The sequence below is a fragment of the Esox lucius genome, chromosome 24 (genome assembly GCF_011004845.1).
Source record: "Esox lucius isolate fEsoLuc1 chromosome 24, fEsoLuc1.pri, whole genome shotgun sequence".
Classification (NCBI taxonomy): domain Eukaryota; kingdom Metazoa; phylum Chordata; class Actinopteri; order Esociformes; family Esocidae; genus Esox; species Esox lucius.
In genome coordinates this window covers 10369433-10392942 of record NC_047592.1, presented here as the reverse complement: position 1 = coordinate 10392942, position 23510 = coordinate 10369433, and the positions used below count along the sequence as shown (strand labels likewise).

The 23510-nt window shown below is 43.2% G+C and overlaps 1 protein-coding gene across 7 annotated transcripts in view; it reads right to left on the bottom strand.

Moving 5' to 3' along the window:
- Positions 1 to 23510, bottom strand: part of LOC105029501 (serine/threonine-protein phosphatase 2B catalytic subunit alpha isoform) — a 69787-nt gene that overhangs the window by 7016 nt on the left and 39261 nt on the right. For 4 of the 7 annotated variants that reach the window (XM_010902891.5, XM_020043508.3, XM_020043507.3 and 1 more), the window contains exons 3-13: positions 18610 to 18734; positions 18378 to 18489; positions 17924 to 18069; positions 16997 to 17136; positions 13788 to 13865; positions 13075 to 13169; positions 4149 to 4274; positions 3672 to 3743; positions 2192 to 2218; positions 686 to 770; positions 140 to 237 (exon numbers count right to left, since the gene is read on the bottom strand). In XM_010902891.5, coding sequence (XP_010901193.1) covers positions 140 to 237; positions 686 to 770; positions 2192 to 2218; positions 3672 to 3743; positions 4149 to 4274; positions 13075 to 13169; positions 13788 to 13865; positions 16997 to 17136; positions 17924 to 18069; positions 18378 to 18489; positions 18610 to 18734 — 1104 coding nt within the window. The remainder of the gene's footprint in view (positions 1 to 139; positions 238 to 685; positions 771 to 2191; positions 2219 to 3671; positions 3744 to 4148; positions 4275 to 13074; positions 13170 to 13787; positions 13866 to 16996; positions 17137 to 17923; positions 18070 to 18377; positions 18490 to 18609; positions 18735 to 23510) is intronic. The other 3 variants (XM_010902892.5, XM_010902893.5, XM_010902895.5) reach the window with 1 other exon arrangement.

Sequence of the window (23510 nt, the reverse complement as noted above, 5' to 3'; positions counted from 1 at the left end):
AGGTAGGTGTTAGACTAAAACTGTTATAGATATATAAATAAGTCTGTGGCGAGGGTGACTGTAAGGCTGGGTCTGGGGAGTATGTGGTGGGGGGTCTTGCAGGCAGGACATGGACACCTAGGATGTTTTTGCGGCGTACCGTTCTGGAGCTTCTCTTTGCCCCCGGACAACACTCCGCTAGGCAGCATTCCGGTTGGGGTCAGGCCCTTGAGTGTCAGGACGCTCTCGCTCTCCTCCCTGCAGACGGACAGACACAGTGTTTGTAGGGCAATACAGCACGCAGAACAAAATGCTTTAAGGTTGAATGACTATTCATTATTCCAGCCTACTCATCTTTCAAGCCCTATACACTAGGAGAGATGATTCAACCGCTCCACTGATCGTTACACGCACGACTATCTGAATGTTTATGGAAGCTATTGATCTAGCCAAAAGTTCATTTGTATCCTAAACCTATCATTAAGGTGTGGATTATGTCCTTGTTTAGAAATGTTTTTTTCTCCTATTGCTTAAGCTGTATGAAAGGCCCCCCATCGGGAGGTGAACCAGGAGGTTAAACAGAAAGTCTTTCGACCTAATGCACAGAAAGAGGTTTTCAGATCCCAAAAATGACAAGGGGCGGCAGTAAAACATTTAGAAATATGAGACACTTGCTTGGCAAACATGGACTACTACCAATACATACCTGAGGACAGAGAAGACCCTGGCCATCTTGCCAATGGCACGGATCTTGTTCCGGATGACCTCCTTGCGTGCAGAGGCTGTGGCACCTATAGGAAGCACGCACACGCACACGCACACGCACACGCACACATGTCAGGTTCACACCGTCTCGTGGTTTCATTCCCTCACCATTTGTCCGGGTCAGACGTTAGAATATTTTTGAACCCACCCAGGAGGGTCAAGCATTTTCTTTACAGAGCTTCAAAGTGGCAAATCCGGGTTAATCGTGGGTCTACGTGTCTTTCTACCAGTGCTGGAAAACAAACCCGGAGTATTTCATATTTGATACATTCAGCAGATGTTTTGAAGGGATGAAGTGTCTGTCGTTGCGCGTCACAACAAAATCACGCCACATCAAAGCACCTAAAGTGGTTATTCAAGCTAAACGCAAAACCAACCAAACTGGCGCTTTTGAATCAAACTTCACCACTCCCACACCCGGGTAAGGTATTCCGGGCGCTCCGAGAGAGAGGACTGATGCATGGTGTCCCTGGCCTCGACGCGGTACCTTACCCTGAGGGACTTTGCACTAATCGATAAAGTGGTCCCTTCAACTCTCTACCTGGCCTAATCGCCGACGTCGGAATGCACTGCGGAAGACCTTCTTTAATCCGCAATGGCGCTGTGAGACCGCTAATGCACAGTGGCTTTGAACCAGCATGGTGTAAAATGAACCTAGAGCTGTGATCTGAAAGCTGCTCAGTAAAGATGAGCACAGAAACACTATTAAAACTTAATACGGTAAATTCAAAAAACAGACACGTTTTAATAACACAATGTTTCCACTGAGCCCTAATAAACATGATCCTGGTTTGGGTTTCGGCTCTGAGAAGAACACAGACCAGTGAAGGAGTTTGTCTCATTTATCCCTAGAACAGATTTTTTACCTAACCTGGAAAGCATCCAGAAGGTGTGAGTGTGAGAAATGGAAATGAAAGAATAAGTATGGAAAAGAACAGGGAAGGATTCTAGCGGAGTGTGTTCCCTTGGTAGGACCACTGGGGGCAGTATTGAGTACATCACTGTGTATTTGGCAATTGTAAAAATCTAAACAGGGAATTGTGTATTGAGGACGGTCCACCCTACGCTGTTTCTATAAAATCTATAGGTTGTCTCTAGCTGAATCAATTGCAGACAAGTATACTGCATGTTTAGTCAAAATGTTTAAGTTTATATAGCCTCATTAGAACCAACACACCATGCAAAACTATACCAGTCTGTTAAAATATGGTATTTGGTGTTATCTCTTTGTGAGCCTACGTATGGTGCATTTAGTCATTGTTATCTGCAACTGATTGAACTACATTTTACACAGATCTATACTACTTCATTGTGGTTTGAAGATGAAGCGCAAAAGTTAAAACACGTGTGTGTTACATTATTCAATCGGTCCCCAAAGAGCATGTGCGAGAAGGAGCACCGATACAGAGCTATACTGGCACACAAACAGTAGAGGTGAGGGCTGTACCTTTCTTGGGGGCATATATTAGTTGTCCTTCTCAAGAACACCCCCAGAAGAGAACAGAAAAGACAAGAGAGATCAGTGGATGGCAATAGAAAGACAGAGGAAGCGAAAGAGGAAGAGGAGGGGGGAAAAGGGAAAAGGCAAATGCACACCCACTATGAAGCATAAAGAAAAGCAATGGCTTAAAACACAACTCTGAAAAACAGAACAGAAAAGATACATTAGATGAGGTCACAACATGTGAATAACGAAATAACCAGTGAGAGGGGGAGAGAGAGAGAGAGAGAGAGAGAGGGGGTGAGAGAGAGAAAGACAAGAGACCGAGACAGAAAAAAATATGCAAAGAATATGAACATCTACACAAAGTCAGTGAAAGAAAGAGACAGGAAATGATGGAATGTTAACAATCACGTCACCAACGCTTTGACAAAGGCGTGTCCATCAGCCAACATTGTTGGGGTTACAGGTTAGAATCCATTTTCTATACCACACAGAAACAGGATATGACTTAAGCATTCCTTCCTCGTCAACTTGGAGTGGTGGTTACGTACGGGACTTAAATAACAGACAGGATGGAGAATCTAAGGGCTTATCTAGGGCCGTTCCAAACAATCTGTACCCAGACAATGAGTCTGACCTAAACCAATCCAATCGAATGAGACCATGAGATAAGATAGGGCAGATATAAGAGTCAGGGAATATCAGGAGTAACTGAATAGCATAAAAATGCAGCGTTTGATCCACCTGAAGAGAATTCTGGAATGTTTTCACCTCTGAAACAAACTTGAGTGGCTAAGAAAAGGTTTTATAACAAAATATGTTAAATATTGGCTAATAACTGTGACACACTTTAGTTACGAACTGGGTTACAGATTAGCAAATAGCCATCTTCCAGCATTGTATGAAAACAGAGAAACTGGAATAGGCCCGTTTAGGAAGTTAGTGGTGGTGAGTAGTTGTTGGTGAGTAATTACGCAGAATAATGGTGTGTGTGTGTGTGCGCTCATCCGTATGCATGCGCACGTGCGCATGCGTGTGTGTGTGCAGTCAACTGGCACTTTCATGTTTCTAGTATGGATCCAAAGACAACCACTGTAACCTGTACAGTGTTGAGCTAATGAGTTGTACTGACAGAGGGCGCCCTCTGGTGGAGGGCTGATCAAAAACACACCGAAGCTCAACTCACAAGGCCTCCCTTATCCAGCTCTCCATTCACGTTTTCCATACAGTTGCTTCTTCCACTCTCTCACTTCCATTTATTCAATTTACAATCCCAAGGGTCAATCCAATGCTCGGATAATAGTGGAGTTAGTGATGGCACCTCATTAGATCTGGCTTTCCTGCTCCTGCCAGAATGGCATTTGCGTACTGTTTCGGAGTGAGAACTGAGAGCGGGGAGGAGGCACCTGTCAGAAAACCTTCTGTAACAACACCAGAGATGTACGTACCGGTTGCCCGTACGCCCCTCTGACCACAGACTCACCATCAAGCTCCTCGTCGGTGGTCAGCTCATCACTGGAGCAGATGCTCAACACGTTGACCAGCATCTCAGTGACTAGAGAGAGAGAGAGAGACAGTGAAAGAGAGAGAGAGACAGTGAAAGAGAGAGAGAGACAGTGAGGGTGAGTAAGTGAGAGGTACTTTGCAGTCAACCTAGGGGCCAGGAATAGTCAACCACATCTAAACTGGGAATCTGAGGCATGGGGAGTAGGGTCCACTTAACTCGTCACGTAACCTCAGCGACCCACAGTGCATAGCAACGACAGGCCAAACATTAGAGACTCCTGTCTGATCGATCGTTACGACACTACTCGGCCTCAACCATTGGCAATGTCCATTGTTTGTTGCTGTGCTACATACCCACCGCATGGTTGTCTCACAAACAGCCACAACACACCTGTCGAGTTAACCTCCCATTTCAAGGGGCTGTCATTGTGTGCGCGTGGTTACTCCAGCTCACCTTTCTCCCCGACGAAAGGCAAAGACCAGGTGAAGACGTCCATGAAGTTGGGCAGCCAGTAGGGGTGAGGGGAGCAGTTGAACTGCCTGATGTTCATCACATTGTTCTCATACTTCAGCACGGCGGCTTTGAGGAACGGACAAAAGACACAATTTAGAATGACCACAGGGAACAGGAATTGGTTTGAGTGAGGACGCTTTTAAGAATGTGAACTAGTTATGTTGCAGGCCAAAACAGAATGAACGGAGAGTCCCAGTTCTGAGAGTCAGACCACTGTTTCTGTTCTACACAGTACATTTCATTCAACCACTGCTGTAATAGGGATTATGGCTGCATTCAGAGCACTTATATTCCATACAATGGTGGGTATTAGATTAAAAAAACACATCACTAAACCCTATAACCCAGTCAGTTAATCACTAAACCCCATAACCCAGTCAGTTAATCACTAAAACCCATTACCCAGTCAGTTTACCACCAAACCCCATAACCCAGTGAATCTATCACCAAACCCTGTAACCCAGTAAGTTTCACTAAACCCCGTAACCAAGTCAGTTAATCACCAAACCCCGTAACCCAGTCAGTTTATCACTAAACCCCATAACCCAGTCAGTTTATCACTAAACCCCATAACCCAGTCAGTTTATCACTAAACCCCATAACCCAGTCAGTTTATCACTAAACCCCGTAACCCAGTCAGTTTATCACTAAATCCCATAACCCAGTCAGTTTATCACTAAATCCCATAACCCAGTCAGTTTATCACTAAATCCCATAACCCAGTCGGTTTATGTCTGAGGGTTGAGGGGGTGCTTAGAATCCTGAATGCTGACTGGCTGATAGCCATGGAATATGAGAGCGAATACCACAGGATTGATCACTTTACCGCTCTAATTACATTGGTAACCAGTTTATAAAAGCAATAAAGCATCTTGTGTGATTGTGATTAACTGCCAATATACCACGGTTAAGCACTCTGTCCAGGCACTCTGCAATGTGTCGTACCTAAGAACGCTACAGTCCCAGTATCATTTAATACATGAATATAACCGGAGGGGAAAAACTGAGCTCAGTATATGGGCTTGATAGGACTCCTTTCTGATAAAGTCTGTTACTGCTAAGGGATAGAGTTCGGGAGAGAAGAACCACATTGGTGATCTTTACTGACATGTTGATGAGAAAAGTTGGGAAAGAGAAAATAAATTGAGCAAATCTACTTGCAAGTCTCACAGGAGGCACAACTACGGGAAGTATATTAGGACCAGGAGGAGCTCTTTGGTACATAACTGTCCCTTCCTAAATTAGGTTACCTATGACATCTGTCCAGCACTGAAGAAAATAAATATCCAAATTCGTACAAAAATAAATCTAAACGCAAATAAAGACGGGTGTACTCACTTTTTCACACAACTTTAAATACCTTAAAATAAACTGCACTGTACTCCGGGAGAAGGCGTGTTGGGGAACCACACAGGCGCGGCTGCCACCTTGTTATGTAGCAACCCCCCTCCAAAAACACCCAGCCCGCTGTGGCCCGCGATCCAAAAGGGGAAAGCTGACACCAAGGTCGGCTCTCTGAAGGGGACATTCCCAGCCTCGGGGCGTCTTCTGGCTGGCTCGGAGAAAAGCAAGTCATCAAACGCGGCATGCCGTCCATCTGCGCGTCGCGACCTGTACTCAGCCAGAGACGGAGAATAACCACCGGCTCGCCGACACAGCGAAGACACCGTGGCTTCTCTCGGACAAGGCGACCCCCTTGTGTCAAAATGACCCTATTGAGACTGTAGCTCGGTCAGGTTTGGTTTGAGGCAACACTGTTCCGGGGTAATTCTTTGCGAAACGAGCAGGTCCCCGGGTGACCACCGGGTGTCTCTGTTGCTCTGATCATGCTGAGAGCTCCTCCACAGCATCTTGAGCAAACCGTCCTTGGGGTTTGCTCTAAGATGGCAACACGTTCACGCCAGGCCAATGTCTACCCACCGGCCCCCTCATACATCATTTATAGAGGAGTTCCTGCCGAGAAGGGATTTTCTCACATCGTAACGAGGACGCCTCTCTATTCCCCTTTGCCTGGAGGGATGAGCGGGTTGAGGGACGAGAGGTCCACGCTCCTCCAGCTTCATCCCTCAGTGAATCACTGAATCAAGTCAGTCAGTCAGTCACTATTCACTGTGCCATCTACACACTTCTAGAGCTACAGTCTCTAGATATACACACAGTCTTTGCTGTCCAGCAAACGAAATCACAATGCTGGTCGTGTTAGCAAGGCATGCTAGTTTTTGCTCTTTTACATCACTCCTTAATCTAAACGTCTAAGAAATATTTTTGTCACTGTCGCTCATCAGAAAGAAAATGAATGAATACTTTTAAACGTAAATGATAATGCACTTAGAAATGTTAGTTGGTTTACTGGTCCTCAGGAACCAAACACTGAGGTATGCAACCAGTGATCAAAACAGGAAAACATGACACAGGACCAGTTTTGTCTACTGGGAGATGGAAGCACCTGTAGAATGTCCAGAGAAAACCCCACACTCAACCGTGACGACAACAGGAAAATTCCCCGGTTCACTTGTTCCTGACCCTGGAATGTCATGATGCTATTCTTTCCACGCTCGGCACCAACGCCAGCCAGGCTATCACATTCTTTTTTATTGTTTTATACCTCTTACACATATGCCGCGTAAACCTAACATGAAATTGAACTCTGACATTTGACCCCAAACGATCAGTGAACAAAAATGGCCTTGGCCATGTCGCTTAGCTAATTTATAATATGTCCATTTCCAAGTAATTTTTTTTTTCTTCACTTGAATAAAATCTAAATAATATATATATATATAAAATTAGAGCAACTAGAAACACTCACTGACAATGTTGTTTCTCTGGTAACTAACAAGGCATGGTCTGTAGTTTTAGTTGCTTCCCAATGACTAAATACTTCTTTTCTGATTCCGTTTATAGAGCTGGAAGGACTTACAGAACCAGACTTCCCACGTCACCACTCATTACACTCCAATACATTCTGAGCCTTAAGACGTCAGTAGCCAAAGGGTATCTATTGAAAATGTTGCTTCACACTGCCTGTAAAGGTGAGTCAACGCCGACAATACGTAGTTGACCTGGGGGTCAATGCAGACAATACGTAGTTAACCTGGGGGTCAACGCAGACAATACGTAGTTAACCTGGGGGTCAACGCAGACAATACGTAGTTGACCTGGGGGTCAATGCAGACAATACGTAATTGACTTGTGGGTCAACGCCGGCAATACATAGTTGACCTGGGGGTCAATGCCGACAATACGTAGTTAACCTGGGGGTCAATGCAGACAATACGTAGTTAACCTGGGGGTCAACGCAGACAATACGTAGTTGACCTGGGGGTCAATGCAGACAATCCGTAATTGACCTGGGGGTCAACGCCGACAATACGTAGTTAACCTGGGGGTCAACACAGACAATACGTAGTTAACCTGGGGGTCAACGCAGACAATACGTAGTTAACCTGGGGGTCAACACAGATAATACGAAGTTGACCTGGGGGTATACGTACTTTAAATATAAATAACTGCTGAAAGCACATCGTAAATCAAGAACTTTACTACACCACAGCACCTTTAACCTCTTCTTCTCAAATAAAACCAAAACTCCACCTGTGGCATAAGGTCACCTCCCAAATCCCAGATGGGATCTGATGCTAAATCCCCAGTCATGTGAGGGGAATCTGAGGGATGAGGAGCTAGCGTCTCTGAGGGGAAAACCCCCAGTTCTGGTTTCACTGCATGACTATCCCCCGCGGCTCCGAAATAGACCTTCGGGAAGCAGTGTCTTTCCCCCACCCTACTTGACTGGAGAAACCCGAGCCATATGACACCACAACTAAAACGAGGAGAGAAAGAGAAGGGTGAGAGAAAGAGAGGGGAAGGAGTGTGGGAGAGGAGGGTGAGAAAGAGGGAGAGGGGAAATTGAGAGGGAGATCGAGAGAAAGCAGCGATGCACCGATAAGAAAATCCTTGGCGGATACCGATGGCCGATGTTCATAAAGCAAAATCGTCCATTGCCAATACCGATGTTTTGCAATTTCTGTACCTGTGTACTCTGGCATAAAATACAGTGGGGAGAACAAGTATTTGATACACTGCCGATTTGGCAGGTTTTCCCACATACAAAGCATGTAGAGGTCTGTCATTTTTATCATAGGTACACTTCAACTGTGAGAGACGGAATCTAAAACAAAAATACAGAAAATCACGTTGATTTTTATTAATTAATTTGCATTTTATTGTATGACATAAGTATTTGATCACCTACCAACCAGTAAGAATTCCGGCTCTCACAGACCTGTTAGTTTTTCATTAAGAAGCCCTCCTGTTCTCCACTCATTACCTGTATTAACTGCACCTGTTTGATCTCGTTACCTGTGTAAAAGACACCGGTCCACACACAATCAAACAGACTCCAACCTCTCCACAATGGCCAAGATCAGAGAGCTGTGTAAGGACATCCCATGGGATGGGCTACAGGACAATAGGCAAGCAGCTTGGTGAGAAGGCAACAACTGTTGGCGCAATTATTAGAAAATGGAAGTTCAAGATGAACTTCTCCCTCGGTCTGGGGCTCCATGCAAGATCTCATCTCATGGGGCATCAATGATCATGAGGAAGGTAAGGGATAAGCCCAGAACAACATGGCAGGACCTGGTCAATGACCTGAAGAGAGTTGGGACCACAGTCTCAAAGAAAACCATTAGTAACACACTATGCTGTCATGGTTTAAATTCCTGCAGCACACGCAAGGTCCCCCTGCTCAAGCCAGCGCATGTCCAGGCCCGTTTGAAGTATGCCAATGACCATTTGGATGATCCAGAGGTGGAATGGGAGAAGGTCATGTAGTCTGATGAGACAAAAATAGAGCTTTTGGGTCTAAACTCCATTCGCCTTGTTTGGAGGAAGAAGGATGAGTACAACCCCAAGAACACCATCCCAACCATGAAGCATGGAGGTGGAAACATTATTCTTTGGGGATGCTTTTCTGCAAAGGAGACAGGACGACTGCACCGTATTGAGGGGAGGATGGATGGGGCCACGTTTCGCGAGATCTTGGCCAACAACCTCCTTCCCTCAGTAAGAGCATTGGAGATGTGTCGTGGCTGGGTCTTTCAGCATGACAACGACCCGAAACACACAGCCAGGGCAACTAAGGAGTGGCTCCGTAAGAAGCATCTCAAGGTCCTGGAGTGGCCTAGCCAGTCTCCAGACCTGAACATCTTTGAGGGAGCTGAAAGTTTGTATTGGCCAGCGACAGCCCCGAAACCTGAAGGATCTGGGGAAGGTCTGTATGGAGGAGTGGGCCAAAATCCCTGCTGCAGTGTGTGCAAACCTGGTCAGGAACTACAGGAAACATATGATCTCTAATTGCAAACAAAGGTTTCTGTACCAAATATTAAGTTCTGCTTTTCTGATGTATCAAATACTTATGTCATGCAATAAAATGCAAATTAATTACTTAAAAATCATCCAATGTGATTTTCTGGATTTTTGTTATTACAGACCTCTACATGCTTTGTAAGTGGGAAAACCTGCAAAGTGTATCAAATATTTGTTCTCCCCACTGTATATTATTACATTTTTGCCCTATAATCTTCTGTTATTGCTGGTGCATCCCTAATAGAGAGAGAAAGAAAGAGGGGAAATTGAGGGAGGAGGGTGAGAGAAAAGGAGAGAGGGTTGGATGAGCAAGAGAGAGAGATTGAAAAGGAGGAGAGAGAGAAGAGAGAGGAGAAAGTGAGGAAGTATCCCATTTGATTTTCAGATTTTCAGCTCCGTTAATCTCCGGAACAATCTGATTCCACCGTCTATCTTAGAATCCTTATTTTAAAAAAGGATCCATTTGGTGGTTACATTACAGTAATGTCCACCCAGCAGTGCTGTTTTCCATTTTCTTTGCCTGTGTGACAACAGGTTGGGGCGTTTCCTGCCTCCGTCAGGGTTGCCAGATCATACGACATCCACCCCCTGATTAGTGTTACACGATCCCAGGGCCACATATTGACGGGGTGGGGGGCCGGTAAATCTGAATCTGGCAACCTTCACGCAAAGATTGACGAGCTGAGCTGACGCATTGCTTTTAAATTCACAGCAGCCATCGATTGGCCATCAATCACCAGACTGCGGCGCTCGCTACCGAGACCCCGATCCAAGACACCAGAGAATCAATCTATTCTAGTCGCTTGCATTTCGATTGGGCGCAGTGCCCACACCCCAACCCGACTTAATGACCAGACCGATTCAAATCGTCCACGGATATGCCTCATTGCACGTCCCTGAACAAAAACAAAAAAAAAATGACGTCAGAATATTCTAAATTCTGTCGTTAGAAAGCCTGCACGTGTCAGGTTCTGCCTATTGTGATCTTTCTCCCGCCCAGACCTGTCAACTCTGTTCCTCTGAGAGGGGGCCTGTAAACATAGCCCATAGTAAAACTGACAACAACAAAAAAATACCCCAAACCGCTCTCCTTTGGTAGATGTCCTTGCAGTAAATCTAATTATTTTGTGACCCGTCTCAACAAACCAAAAACATCTCAACACATGGCCCGAAGTAAACTTATTACTGGTTTTGCTGAAATTCACACCTACGCCAAAACAAGTCTTTCTCCCTTTTCTTCTTGTTCTGGAACTCTAAGGGGGCGGGGTGGGGGGCATATTCGACAACACGAGTTGCTCTGGGGCTTTGTGCTGACTCACTGACAAAGGTCTCCTTCAGAGTGTTCTGGAGGCCGGCATGCCAAATGGACTGCAGCCAGCCCAACCCAACCCATCCCCACCCAAACCTACCAGGAGCAGCCTGAAAACACTGTGAAGCGAGGTTCTGAGTGTTCACTCTTTCTAACCCACCCAGAGGGAACATACATGATCGCATTTTGCATTAGAATGCAGTGCCTTTGGAAATTATTCACACCCCTTCACTTCTCCAAATGTTTTGGTGTTATAAATTGAATATGTAATTGATTTATTTAAAAGAATCCATCAATCTACACACAATGCCTAATAATGACAAAGTGAAAACATGTTGGAAATGTGTGCCAATCTATTGATAATAAAAAGCTAAAATCTCTCATGTGTATGAGTATTCAGATCCTTTATTCAGTACTTTCCACAAAAACCTTTGGCAACAATCACAGCTTAAAGTCCTCTTGGGTATGTCTCTACCCGCTTTGCTCTGTCAGATTGGATGGTGGGTGTTGGTGAATTGTGATCTTCAGGTCTCCCCATAGATCTTCAATAGGGTTCAAGTCTCGTCTTTGGCTGGGCAACTCAAGGACATTCACAGACATTGTCTTGGCAATCTGTGCTTTGGGTTGTTGTTGTGGTGCAATCTGCTCCCCAGTCTGAAATCCTGTATGTTCTGAATCAGGTTTTTTTCAACAACTTCCCGGTGTTTTGCTCCATTTATCCTCCCATGAACCCTGTCTAGTCTTCCGGTCCCTGTTGCTGAGAAACATCCCCATAGCATGATGCTCCCACCACCATGCTTCACCAAAGGGATGGTATTAGCCTGGGGATGAGCGGTACCTTGTTTTCACCAGATGTAGCACTTCAGACCTATTTGATTTGATTTTGATTCCCTGGAAACAAACCTGCACACATTTGAGCTCAATATTGAGTGTCATGGCAAAAAGTCTGAATATTTACATATATAAGATATTAAAAATGTTGGGACTCTGTAAAATGTAAAGAAAAACAGATTTAAATTATGTGCAAATCATTTAAACACTATATTCAATAGAATATAGTACGAAAACAACATATCAAATATGCCCACAATGAATTTGATGCCTCAACACAAAATGTTGGGACAGGGGTAACAAAAGACTGGAAAAGTTGTGTAATGCAAAGAAAACCTGGTGGAACACCTCACCACTAATTAGGCTAACTGGGGGTGCATTAGTGCACATGGCATGGGTGACTTGTACATCTATGAATTTACCATTAATGCTGAAAAATATTTACAAGTTTTGGAGCAACATCGTTTTCAGGGAACCCTATTCTGCAGATATTACAACAGCATGACTCCATAGCAAATGTCTGGGTGCTAAATTGGCCTGCCTGCAGTCCAGACCTGTCATCAATTGAAAAAATTTGCCACATTATGAAATGAAAAGTTTGACAAAAAAGAGACCCCGAACTGTTAAAACACTGCAATCCTATATCAAGCACAAATAAGAAAACGTTTCACTTTTAAAACTACAGCAATTGGTCTCCTCAGTTCCCAGTGTGTTGTTAAAAGAAGAGGTGATGCAACACAGTGGTAAGCATGCCCCTGTCCCAACTTCTTTTAAACATGTTGCATATTACACAGCGTCCCAACATCTTTGGAAACAGTGTTGTAAATAGGCACACATCTTTCTAAAAGGTTGTTTTAGCTTTGTCTTTATGGGGTATTTTTTGTAGATTGAGGGGATTTTTTAAGCAATTACAAATGAATCAACTTTTCTGTTTGGCTATGTAACCTTTTGCAAATAGAGTTCAGCTAATATCCAACTAGTTCACTTGCAGTTGTAGCTAGATGAAATACTGAGTACTTTGGATCCATAACAACTAAAGGTTAATACAGATAAAGTACTGAGTAGACTGGATCCATAACAACTTAAGCTCAGCATAGATGAAGTACTGAGTAGAGTGGATCCATAACAACTAAAGCTCAGCATAGATGAAGTACTGAGTAGAGTGGATCCATAACAACTAAAGCTCAGCATAGATGAAGTACTGAGTAGAGTGGATCCATAACAACTAAAGCTCAGCATAGATGAAGTACTGAGTAGAGTGGATCCATAACAACTAAAGCTCAGCATAGATGAAGTACTGAGTAGAGTGGATGCATAACAACTAAAGCTCAGCATAGATGAAATGAATACTCTATCTACCTTTGTTGTTGTACACATCCAGGTAGTTCGGGGCTGAGAAGATGGTGATGAGGGAAGGGAATCCTGTTGTCTGGCTCTTCCTGTACATGCGGTACCTAGACGGAGAGACAGAGTCATCTTCACAATCAACGTTAACAGGAACGCAACCTAACCTTTGACCCATGATCGGCTCTGAAACCCACGGCTCTCGTATGCACCCGTGCCTTTACGTAACTCGGGGACAAAAGCATCTTCTAAATGGCTTGTAAGAAACCACATTTTATATAACAAAGCACATTGTTATCGTAGACAGTTGAATGCAGTCAACGCCCAAAGGAACAGGCACTTGGATTTGGCCGGGCTAATCTGATCCTATAGGGCAGCGCTTAAGGCTGACTTCCAAGTATGAGCTGATTTTGCTCTGAATGGGCCAGACTGTCTGGTTGGACTAGTGGTGGGGGGCGCTGGAGTAAACAAACACAGTGACATGCCTTCTGGCTGCTTGGGCAGCCCTTCTGCCTTGTCAGCGCTTTTTGCCAGGGTTTTTTTAACATGGTTGCTACCAAGACATGAACCCCATTCTTTTGACAGGGGCACTGATGGCCAAAACCAACAATGTTGAATTCAGCACTATTTTTAGCAAGCGCATGTTTAAAACATTTGTGTAGGATCAAGAAACTCTTGTTGTGGAAGAAGACTGTGTTTAGTGAGCGGTTGACGAAGAGGCCACTTACCCAGCGTCCTGTGCTTCATGTGCTCGGATGACGGATAATAAGTTATTGTTTTGAAGAAAGTCACAGACAGCGGGGTAACTGTGGAAAGACAACATGACAAGTCCTTATTTCATCAAGCGTGTGTGTGTGCGCGTGTGAGTGAGAGAAAGTGTGCGAGCAAGACTGTCATATTTATTATTTTTGCATAATCAGTCGAAGATTGAGGCGTCCCTAAAAATCAAAGATCTGCCAGTGTTTAGATTATGGTAACGTTTCTGGATTTTCCATGCAATGACCTTTAACTCACGGTAATCCAAAAGTCCACTGGAAATTTCCTTTTGCTGTCAGTGAGGTAGGCCCTAGATACACAGCCAGCCAGCCAACAAACCCCTTAAAAACAGGAACGTTGAAAACATTCCTAAATCAACCGCTGAAGAAGGACAATTTAGTGAGGGAGTGCACTCCAGACCTTGGAAAATACAATGCAGCTGTGACTCTAAATCCTTTCAGAACTCCAGACCACAACAGCTTTTGAAGGCTATTCAAAAAACAGCTGATGAGAGCAGTCCAAGGCCACATTTGCAATACTCTCAGACTCTACAAATCGTTTACAGAACCAAATACATTGTGCATGACAAACTCCAACAACCGACTGTTTTATTTCCTCTTCTATGCTGGTTATTCCCACTGAAACAACGGCGACTCAACCATATATTTGGAAATATGTGACGTTATATGGGACTTTGAGCATTCAGCTCTGCACAGGAGCGCTTGCTTCTGTATATTGCTTATTAGCATAGCACTTGTCATGCTTTTTACTTAAGGTTTCCATTGCAGAATGCTTTTAGAGCGTGAGTGTAGCTAACAGCTTTGTGTCACAGGTCTTACACTACTGTTCACACTCCAGCTGAAGTTCTTCTCCTTCAGTAAACCCGACATGAAATGGGGTAAACTCATACTTCAAAAAAAGAGAAACAAAAATGGTATTCATTAAATCTTATTCACTTGTTAGAAGGGAAAGAGGATATGCTATGACATACATTTACAGTTGGGAGGAGTTTGGTTTGTCCCTCAACGTGGACTTAGAATGTATGTTAATTGAGTATGATATCCATGTTAATTGAGTATGATATCCATGTTAATTGAGTATGATATCCATGTTAATTTAGTATGATATCCATGGGCTTAGAAAAGATTTGTCATCTAAAATACAGTGAACTCAACACTTAAAAGAGCACCTGAAGTGCCTTGCTATCACATGTTTAGGCTACTCACAAATCGTGATCAATAGTTTTTCAAAAAGAAACGAAAATTGACATATCTTGTCAACAACCACAACGCAAACCGTCTGCTAAGACAGGAAGGATGTAATTCAAATGACATGTAAATTTCATGCATCAGTGCTGAGTTTAAATCAGTTAAGAGGCAGCCTTGTGGGGCTGGGATGGAACAGAAAAAAACACACCAAACAGGCTTTTGTTGGGAGGGGGCAAGTTGTACTCCCCTTGGAGCTTTAGCCGACCTGTAAACTGTAGATGTTGGACTGCTGCCAATTACAATGAGCCCTGCGGGCAGATCCAGATGAGGACAAACAACAGAGCTTTCATCTAAAATGGCACTTAAAGCGTGCAGTGCTCTAATACGGCTAACGAATTGTGGTCTGACGGTCACGGATCGGCATGGTTTCAGTACAGTTCAAAAATGTACTGTCAGCAGTTACAGAAGATGTTTTTTGCCGGACCGCGTAAGCAGAGCCGGCCAAGAAGAGCGAATGTCTCTAACTGAGTGACTGACTGACTGAGTGACTGACTGACTACCCCTTGTTAAATAGCGTAGTGGTTAGAGAAGCGGACCTGCAAACTATAGGTCCCGAGTTTGTATCTCCTCGCAGGCGAGGAATTATTCCTTATAGACGAAACCTTCTCTGGCTAAAACCTCTAGTGACTACATTACAGTAAGCCTGAAATAATACAGTTGACGGTTAGAGTGCGACTGTTTCTGGTGGATTTTCGAAGTACGCATTGTGCATGTGTTTTGGGTCAGGATTGAGAAACACATTTGCTGGATACAACATACAGTAGTTACGTTATGGTAAGCCTTAACTGAAACTGTATACGGTTATATTGCGACTGTTTCTGACATGGAAAAGTTCATCTTCAGTCTGGCTAGCAATTGCTCAATTCTTATGATTATTCCTAAGAAGTTAGTAGATACTAGTAAGCCTATTACTGGCTAATAAGCTTTTAAAACGGCCAGTGGCAAAAGCTAAAAGTTCATAGTGCTATTTGTGGTGGAGGTAAACTTAATAAGAAACGTTAGTCAGTTTAACACAATGCTCAATAGTGTTTAGCGACTGGTGAAATGCGTAATGCTGTGTCTTATGGTTAAAGACAGTGCCTTTCACGTGGAAGGATCAAGTTTGAATCTATTGTGAACAACAACATTTATTTTATTTCCACGATTCTCTTGTCGTTTCACTTAATGAAAAAGTTAGTTATCGTCACCATTCTTGATAGTTATTGTATCAATGTAATTCACCAAAGAAAGAAAAAAGTATGTTGTTATGCCATGAAAGAAAAAAATAAAGTTATTATGCCATGAAATGAAATAGCTTTGGCGGACTCGCTAGCAATTGCTAGATTCCTATGACTATTCCAGTAAGTTAGAAGACACTGGAAAAGCCTATTACTGGCTAATAAGCTGTTCAAAGGGCCAGTGGCAAAAGCTAGCAGTTCATTGACGCTATTTGTGGTGGAGGTAAACTTACTTATAAACGTTAGTCAGTTAAACTGTATCAATATCATTCACTAATTGCCAATTTGCTGTTAAAATGGCCAGTGGCAAAAGAGGATTTGTTCACAAGAGGCTATACTGACACCTGTCAAACACAGTGCTCTGTGGTATAGTGGTTAGCGTCACAGCCCTTCATGTGGGAGACCCGGGTTCGAATCTCAATTGGGAAATGCTTTCTATTCTGGCTGAACTAGGCTTGCCTAGTTTCTTGTTTTTCCGGGGGTGGGGTATATTTTTAAAGACGCAACAAGTGCGGGACTGCGACCGGGTCGTCTCCCACACAGCGACCGGGTCGACCACCGCACAGCGACCGGGTCGCCCACCGCACAGCGACCGGGTCGACCACCGCACAGCGACCGGGTCGCCCACCGCACAGCGACCGGGTCGACCAACGCACAGCGACCGGGTCGACCAACGCACCGTGACAGGACACCCACCTGTAGAAATAGGAACAGCCTCGAACCGTGTTGTGTGTGAAGTGCTCCTGGCTCTTCTCATTCCCAAAGTCCTCCAGGGGGTCCGACCACAGCAGGTCACACATGGGCCCATACGCGGGCGGCTCTTTAAATCGATCTAACTGCAGACGGAGGGGAAGACGACAGATGGGGAAATACACAACGTCAAGCAGACATGTCTAATCTGTGAGGAAACTGACACGGAATAGCGTCCTAACAGGTTAGGTTCAGCTGATAACCTGTGGGAAAGGCTAACATCGTGACAAGCCTTTCTCCTACCACCCACGTCATGACATTCTGCTTTTTCCCCATTGACGCTGGGGTGAGTATGACTGGCCTCAAACATTTTCTGGTTTCTTACATTAAAGGGAAAAAAGTGTGCAATGTTTAGGTGGGCATGGCTGGCACAGGTGGTCGGGCCATTGCTAATGATAATATTGTGCCAATAATATCCCTCCCAATCTCAACCACAACACATCCTCCTCAGAAATTATATCAGAAGGTAAATTAAAGCAATCAGTCATCAATCAGAAAGCAGATCGATGTCTTCAACGAAAGTATAAACTGTAGCGAAATTGACACGTCAATATAGTAGATTTGATTACTGAGAGCGTCTGATTGCAGCCATAAAAATCCAATTGTGTTTATTACTTTTCAGAGAACGCAGGGTTGGACTCATCACCATTTTTAATCAGAGAGGGCCAGACCGCACCCAACCGGACAGCCAGGGGTGTCATTTGAGAGGAAGTTGGTCTGTGTTTTAGTTATCCCGTTATTATTTAAAAAACATATCCTTCAAGGGAAATATTTATAATATGCCCGTACAAAACATATGCAAGTTGCTACAAACTGAAAAGCATGTTCCATTAGGCCTGTCAAGCAGGAGGTGTGGTTTGGGAGATGACATACTTTCCTGATGTCATCGAGGTTTGTGATTTCTGGGGACAGCCCTCCGTGTACGCACAGAAACTGCTGGTTCATGAGGGCTGCCAGGGGGAGGCAGTCAAAGGCATCCATGCAGGCATCGTACACCCTCTCTGAATACTTTATTCTACCTGTCAGGGTGGAAACAGAGAGAGTTGCCAGGCCAAACACCTTAGGCTCCCACACACTGGAGCAGTGTACTGGGTTTGGCTCATAAAAACTTCAAAAAGTAGTAGAAAACATCCAAACGCCATTAAAAACAGAATCATTTCACTCTGCCCTTGGTATTTAGTCTGAACTCTGATCTTAAATCCGACAGTAATCTGGGAAACTGCTAGAATTTGATTTCATACTATGCACTTTTCCGTGTGAATGTTTTAAGACAAGTGTTGGGTTGAATGTAGATTGCTTTTGAAAGAAAAACTCAAACCACACTTACACTCCTGCTTAAACGTGAAATACTCTGTTAAATGTCTGCATTCATGGTTCCCACGGAGCAAAAACAGCGTTTTGGGATAAAGAATCTTTAAGGCCCACAAGTACAGCACACACTAGCAGAGAAGAAAGAAAGGGATTATTTAGAGATTATATAGTGCAAAGCAATAAAAGCAAAAAAAATACATCAGCCACTGCATTGCTTCAAGAGTTCTTAAAACAGACAAAAAATTTACCTCAATACTGAAATATCCTCTGTCGACATAGTCACCCAAGAAGAGATAACGTGTGCTAGCTGGTGACCCCCCTACTTCAAACAACTTCATCAGGTCAAAGAACTGCCCATGGATGTCTCCACAAACTAGAGGTAAAACACAGAGGGAAGGCAATGATCAGAAACAAATCTCACAACTCTGCACATTCATATTACAAACATTTGCTTTCGCTTTAAAAATGCAGTACACTTGTGTGAAGATTATGAATTAAAAATATGAACTTAGGCATTCACTACACTTTCTCGAACCATCTGGGAATGTACAGTGGGTATAGAAAAGAATCAACCCCCTTTAAAATAATCACATTTTGTTGCTTTGCAGCCTGAAATGAAAACGGACAAAAATGTTTTTGTTTTATTCAGCTGGATTTACAACTTATAACATCCAAGTGAAAGATATACTACCAAAAAATTACTAATTTAAAAACAGAATCACTGAAATTGGAAAAAGAATCACCCCCTCCTAAAAATGACTTGTAAACCCAACCAGGTGTAGTTAATCACCTTCTCAATAGCACACAAAGCCAATTGACTTTCAACTGTGATCAGCTGTGGTCATTTTGATTAGCTCAGCATGAAACAAGCTTTTCCTGAAGCATTTAAGTCCTTGGTAGTGCAACTGAAGAAAACAATCAACTATGAGTGGCAAGGCATTGTCAAAAGATCTCCGGGAATTCTAAAGCTTTATCAGTGCCTAGAAGCACAGTGAAGTCTATTATTAAGAAGTGGAAGGTATTTGGTATAACACAGACCCTCCCTGGGTCAGGACGTCGCTCCAAACTGGATGAAAGAGCCAGGAGGAAACTGGTCAGAGAGGCTACCAAGAGGCCTACAGCAACTCTGAAGCAGTTGCAGGAATTCATGACAAAGAGTGGTCATTGTGTGCATGTGACAACAATATCACAAATTCTCCACAAATGTGGCTTGTATGGGAGGGTTGCAAGAAAAAAGCCTCTCCTCAAGAAAGGCCACATGCAGTGATGACTGAGCTTGAAAAAAGGCACCTTGAAGATTCTAAGGTGTTATGGTCAGATGAGACTAAAATTGAATTATTTGGCCTTAACACCAAACGATTTGTCTGGCGAAAATCCAATACCATCCAAATAACACCATTCCTACAGTAAAGCATGGAGGTGGTAACATCATGTTATGGGGTTGTTTCTCTGCAGCAGGGACTGGAGCACTTGTCAGGATAGAAGGAAAAATGGATGGGGCAAAATACGGTCAAATTCTTGAGGTAAATCTGCTGATCTCTGCCGGAAAGTTGTCAATGGGAAGAAGATTTACCTTCCAACATGACAATGACCCAAAGCACACAGCAAAACTGACCACACAATGTCCTTGCATGGCCTAGTCAGAGCCCGGACTTAAACCCCTTTGAAAATCTGTGGAATGACTTGAAGACAGCAGTCCACAAATGGTCACCATAAAATTTAACTAAACTTGAGCAGTTCTGCAAAGAAGAGTGGTCAAATATTGCAATTGCAATTGCAATTTCCAACTCAGTGATTGTTATATTATTATTTAAAATAAATTCTGACATGTTGGTGTTATATCTTTCACTTGGATGTTATAAGTTGCACTGAGTAAATACAGTTGAATGAAGCAAAAACTGTGTCTGTCTTCATTTCAGGCTGCAAAGCAACAAAATGTGATTATTTTAAAAGGGGGGTGATCTTTTCTATACCCACTGTAGGTGGTATCATGATAATGTACAGTAAATGTTAAAATAATTACATGGACCCAGGACTGGGTTAACCCTAATTGTTATTCCTGAAAACGTACATGAACATCACCGCCACATTTCTCATCATCATTATAAACCACCCTATTAAACTAAGAGCACAATAGCATCTATTTATTTCACAGGGGCAATTATTTGTTAATATATACCCAGTTCCAACATAAAATGCAACTGGGAGTCTCCTCCTCTCACCTGACAAAAGTGAAAGGTTTCAATTCAACATGTTTCATGCAATTAGCCAGAAGAGGATTGGACAAGCCTCTTGTGTTCCTGCAGTCTATTGTACAGTTTTGTCGCCAGCCAAATGAACCTTGGCCAGCTGGTACAGAAAGGTGTTCCATCGCCTGTATCCCTTCATAATACATGCACCATGCATAAAACATGAAAACCGAGAGACTGAGTGTTACATTACACAGTCAGTTCTGCTATGCAGAGCATAAACAATGTACAATGGCCCAGGGCAATATCCCACTCGAAAGACCCTCTGACTGGCCAGCACTGTTATATTACATTGTGCATTAAAAGTAATCTCTTTGTATAAGACATATTTTAGTAGGCCAGGCAATATATGCTTTGAATAATGTTTTTATTTTTGATCAATAGAACCGGAGGGACACCTGTCCTGTCAAAGAAGAGACAGCAAGGCTTGTTATCAAAAACAAACAAACCAACATACAAACAACCAAACAAACAAGAATATTTCTGTGGCAGTGGATTTAATATGTACACTTTATATCACACACAAACACTGTTAGTGAATGAGTAATGTTGGACTTGGCCTTCAATCAACCAGATAACCTTTTAAATAGGTACAAAATGTTGTCTATTACAGAGCTGTAAACCCCCCCCCCCCCCATTTTTAGTGTGGGGATGTACTATAATAACATGACACATTCATCCATAAAGCTGTCATTCAGTTACAGATCCAATCAACGTACACATTTTCCCTCCTCCTCAAAAAGCCTCTAGTTTTTGTCTACAGTATAATATAATCACCTGTATCACATTTATTTATTCATTTTAATGTAAGATGTCCTTGAGTGTTGAAAGGCGTCCCCCCAAATAAATAAAGTACTGTAATTATAATAGAATGTATTTTTGACCGGGACATAAGTGGTAACCCAACAATACTACAATAACTGAAACCTAGGAATGGAACTTTATGGAAAAATAAATAAAGCTACCAGTATGGAGGTGGAACTCGTGTCCCAGCGCCTGCATCAGTCTCAAGTCAGGTGCTGTGTTAGTAACGTGCAGTAATGGAAAATGTACTGAACACTCCACTGCCTTCACTTCACGTCTTCAGAGGGGCTTGGGGGCATTCTTTGACTCATCCCCGTCATTTATACCCGTGTAAACTTTGACAACGTCGACATCAATCAGATCCCCATCGCACGAATCTGTCAGTCAAATAAAATGTACAGGCCAACATCGGCCTGTCTCAATCTCTGAATGAAATCAGGAACTGCAACTCGCCAAACAGTCAAATGATTGGTTTTTCTATCGCCCCTTCAACCCCGTTCATCTCCGCTCGCTGCACTGCAAAGAGGCCACATGCCTTTCAGACGTTCGTTACTCGTCGGGCCACACGGATAGGCATGTTGGAACCGTGGCTACAGAACCCTGACGTATAAATACAACCAAGGTTGCTTCAACGATGGAGCTTTAATCCAGACAATCAGACTATAGTGGTTTACAGTTGGGGGGAGATTTCTTTCATTTCTGTAAACGGGAGATTCCACGGCACAGGGGTTGAATTGAACTTATTAATATTCACTAACAATATTTCCCAACACGAATCAAATGCCACCTTACAACAATCAATTTTGAATTTCGGTGTTAAAAAAAGAAAATCAAATCCAACACATTTTCTGTTTAACGATTGTAAATTCAGTAATACTGACAGAATGGGTCAGAAGTCTCGATACTTTTACAAACCAGTGGGTAAATAATTCTCTTAATGGTTTTAACAAAACTTTAATGAATGCAGGGCAGGCACAAGAGAATTCACAAATGTGGTTTAAAAATCCCCTTTCCAGTATCAGTTTTTCAAAAAAAGTACACTTCAATGAACTTCAACTTCTGTCTGAAACACAGTAGCTATTAGTCTGTCTGACACCAGCTTACTTTGTTAGTGGCGTCACACTAGATTAGGTTGCTACTGCACTGAAGCAAATGGGCTACTTGAAAATGAATGACAAAACCTCCCTCCGTACTTCTTGTCTACTTATTTGTTATTGTGGCTTAGAAAGTTTATATGATGTCTGACAAAATGTCTTGAAGACCGTTCCGATAATTATTAGTTTAGGAAAGCATTGAAATACATTTAGATGGTGTTATAAGCCCCTGGAGAAAGGAGAGAAGGAAAAATCTATTCACCAGATATGAATTGTTAACTGAATTTTATTTTTTATTTACACTTAAACTAATTTCTATAATTCCCCCACACTGCAACGATGTTTAGGTAGGTGGCACGTGTCAAATTGAAGTCAAACATGAATACGAAAACGCAGGGATTCCCAGCAGAACACTGCCATACGCAGCAGCGTGCGATGCACTGTGTGTTGTCACACATTCCTTCTGTAACCACCATTAAAAGTAGACCTTCTATTGGTTTCAGACCAGATGGGATAGCCTTCGTTGCTCTCGCGCATCGATGAGCCTTGGGTGCCCAACACCCTGTTGCCGATTTGTGGTTTGTCCCTCCTCGGACCGCTGTCGGTAGGTACTCACCACTGCTGACCGGGAGCACCCCACACGCCTTGCCGTTTCAGAGATGCTCTGACCCAGTCGTCTGGCTTCAACAATGTGGCCCTTGTCAAAGTTGCTGAGGTCTTCACTCCCGCCCATATCTCATGCATCAAACACATTGAATACGAGAACCGACTGCTCGCTTACCATCTAATCTACCCAGACCGTGACATGTTTTGGCTCATTAGTGTGTACTTTTAAGTTACCCCCAATCATCTAACAAGCAGTCATAATAGGCAACGGAGGAATCCCATCATTCATAACCAGAGAGAACTTATTTAATTACTTCTTCCTAAGGTTTGTAATTTATTGGTTCATAAGCCCACACTATTTCCCCAACAAATGAAATGGGATGCTCAACGGCTCAG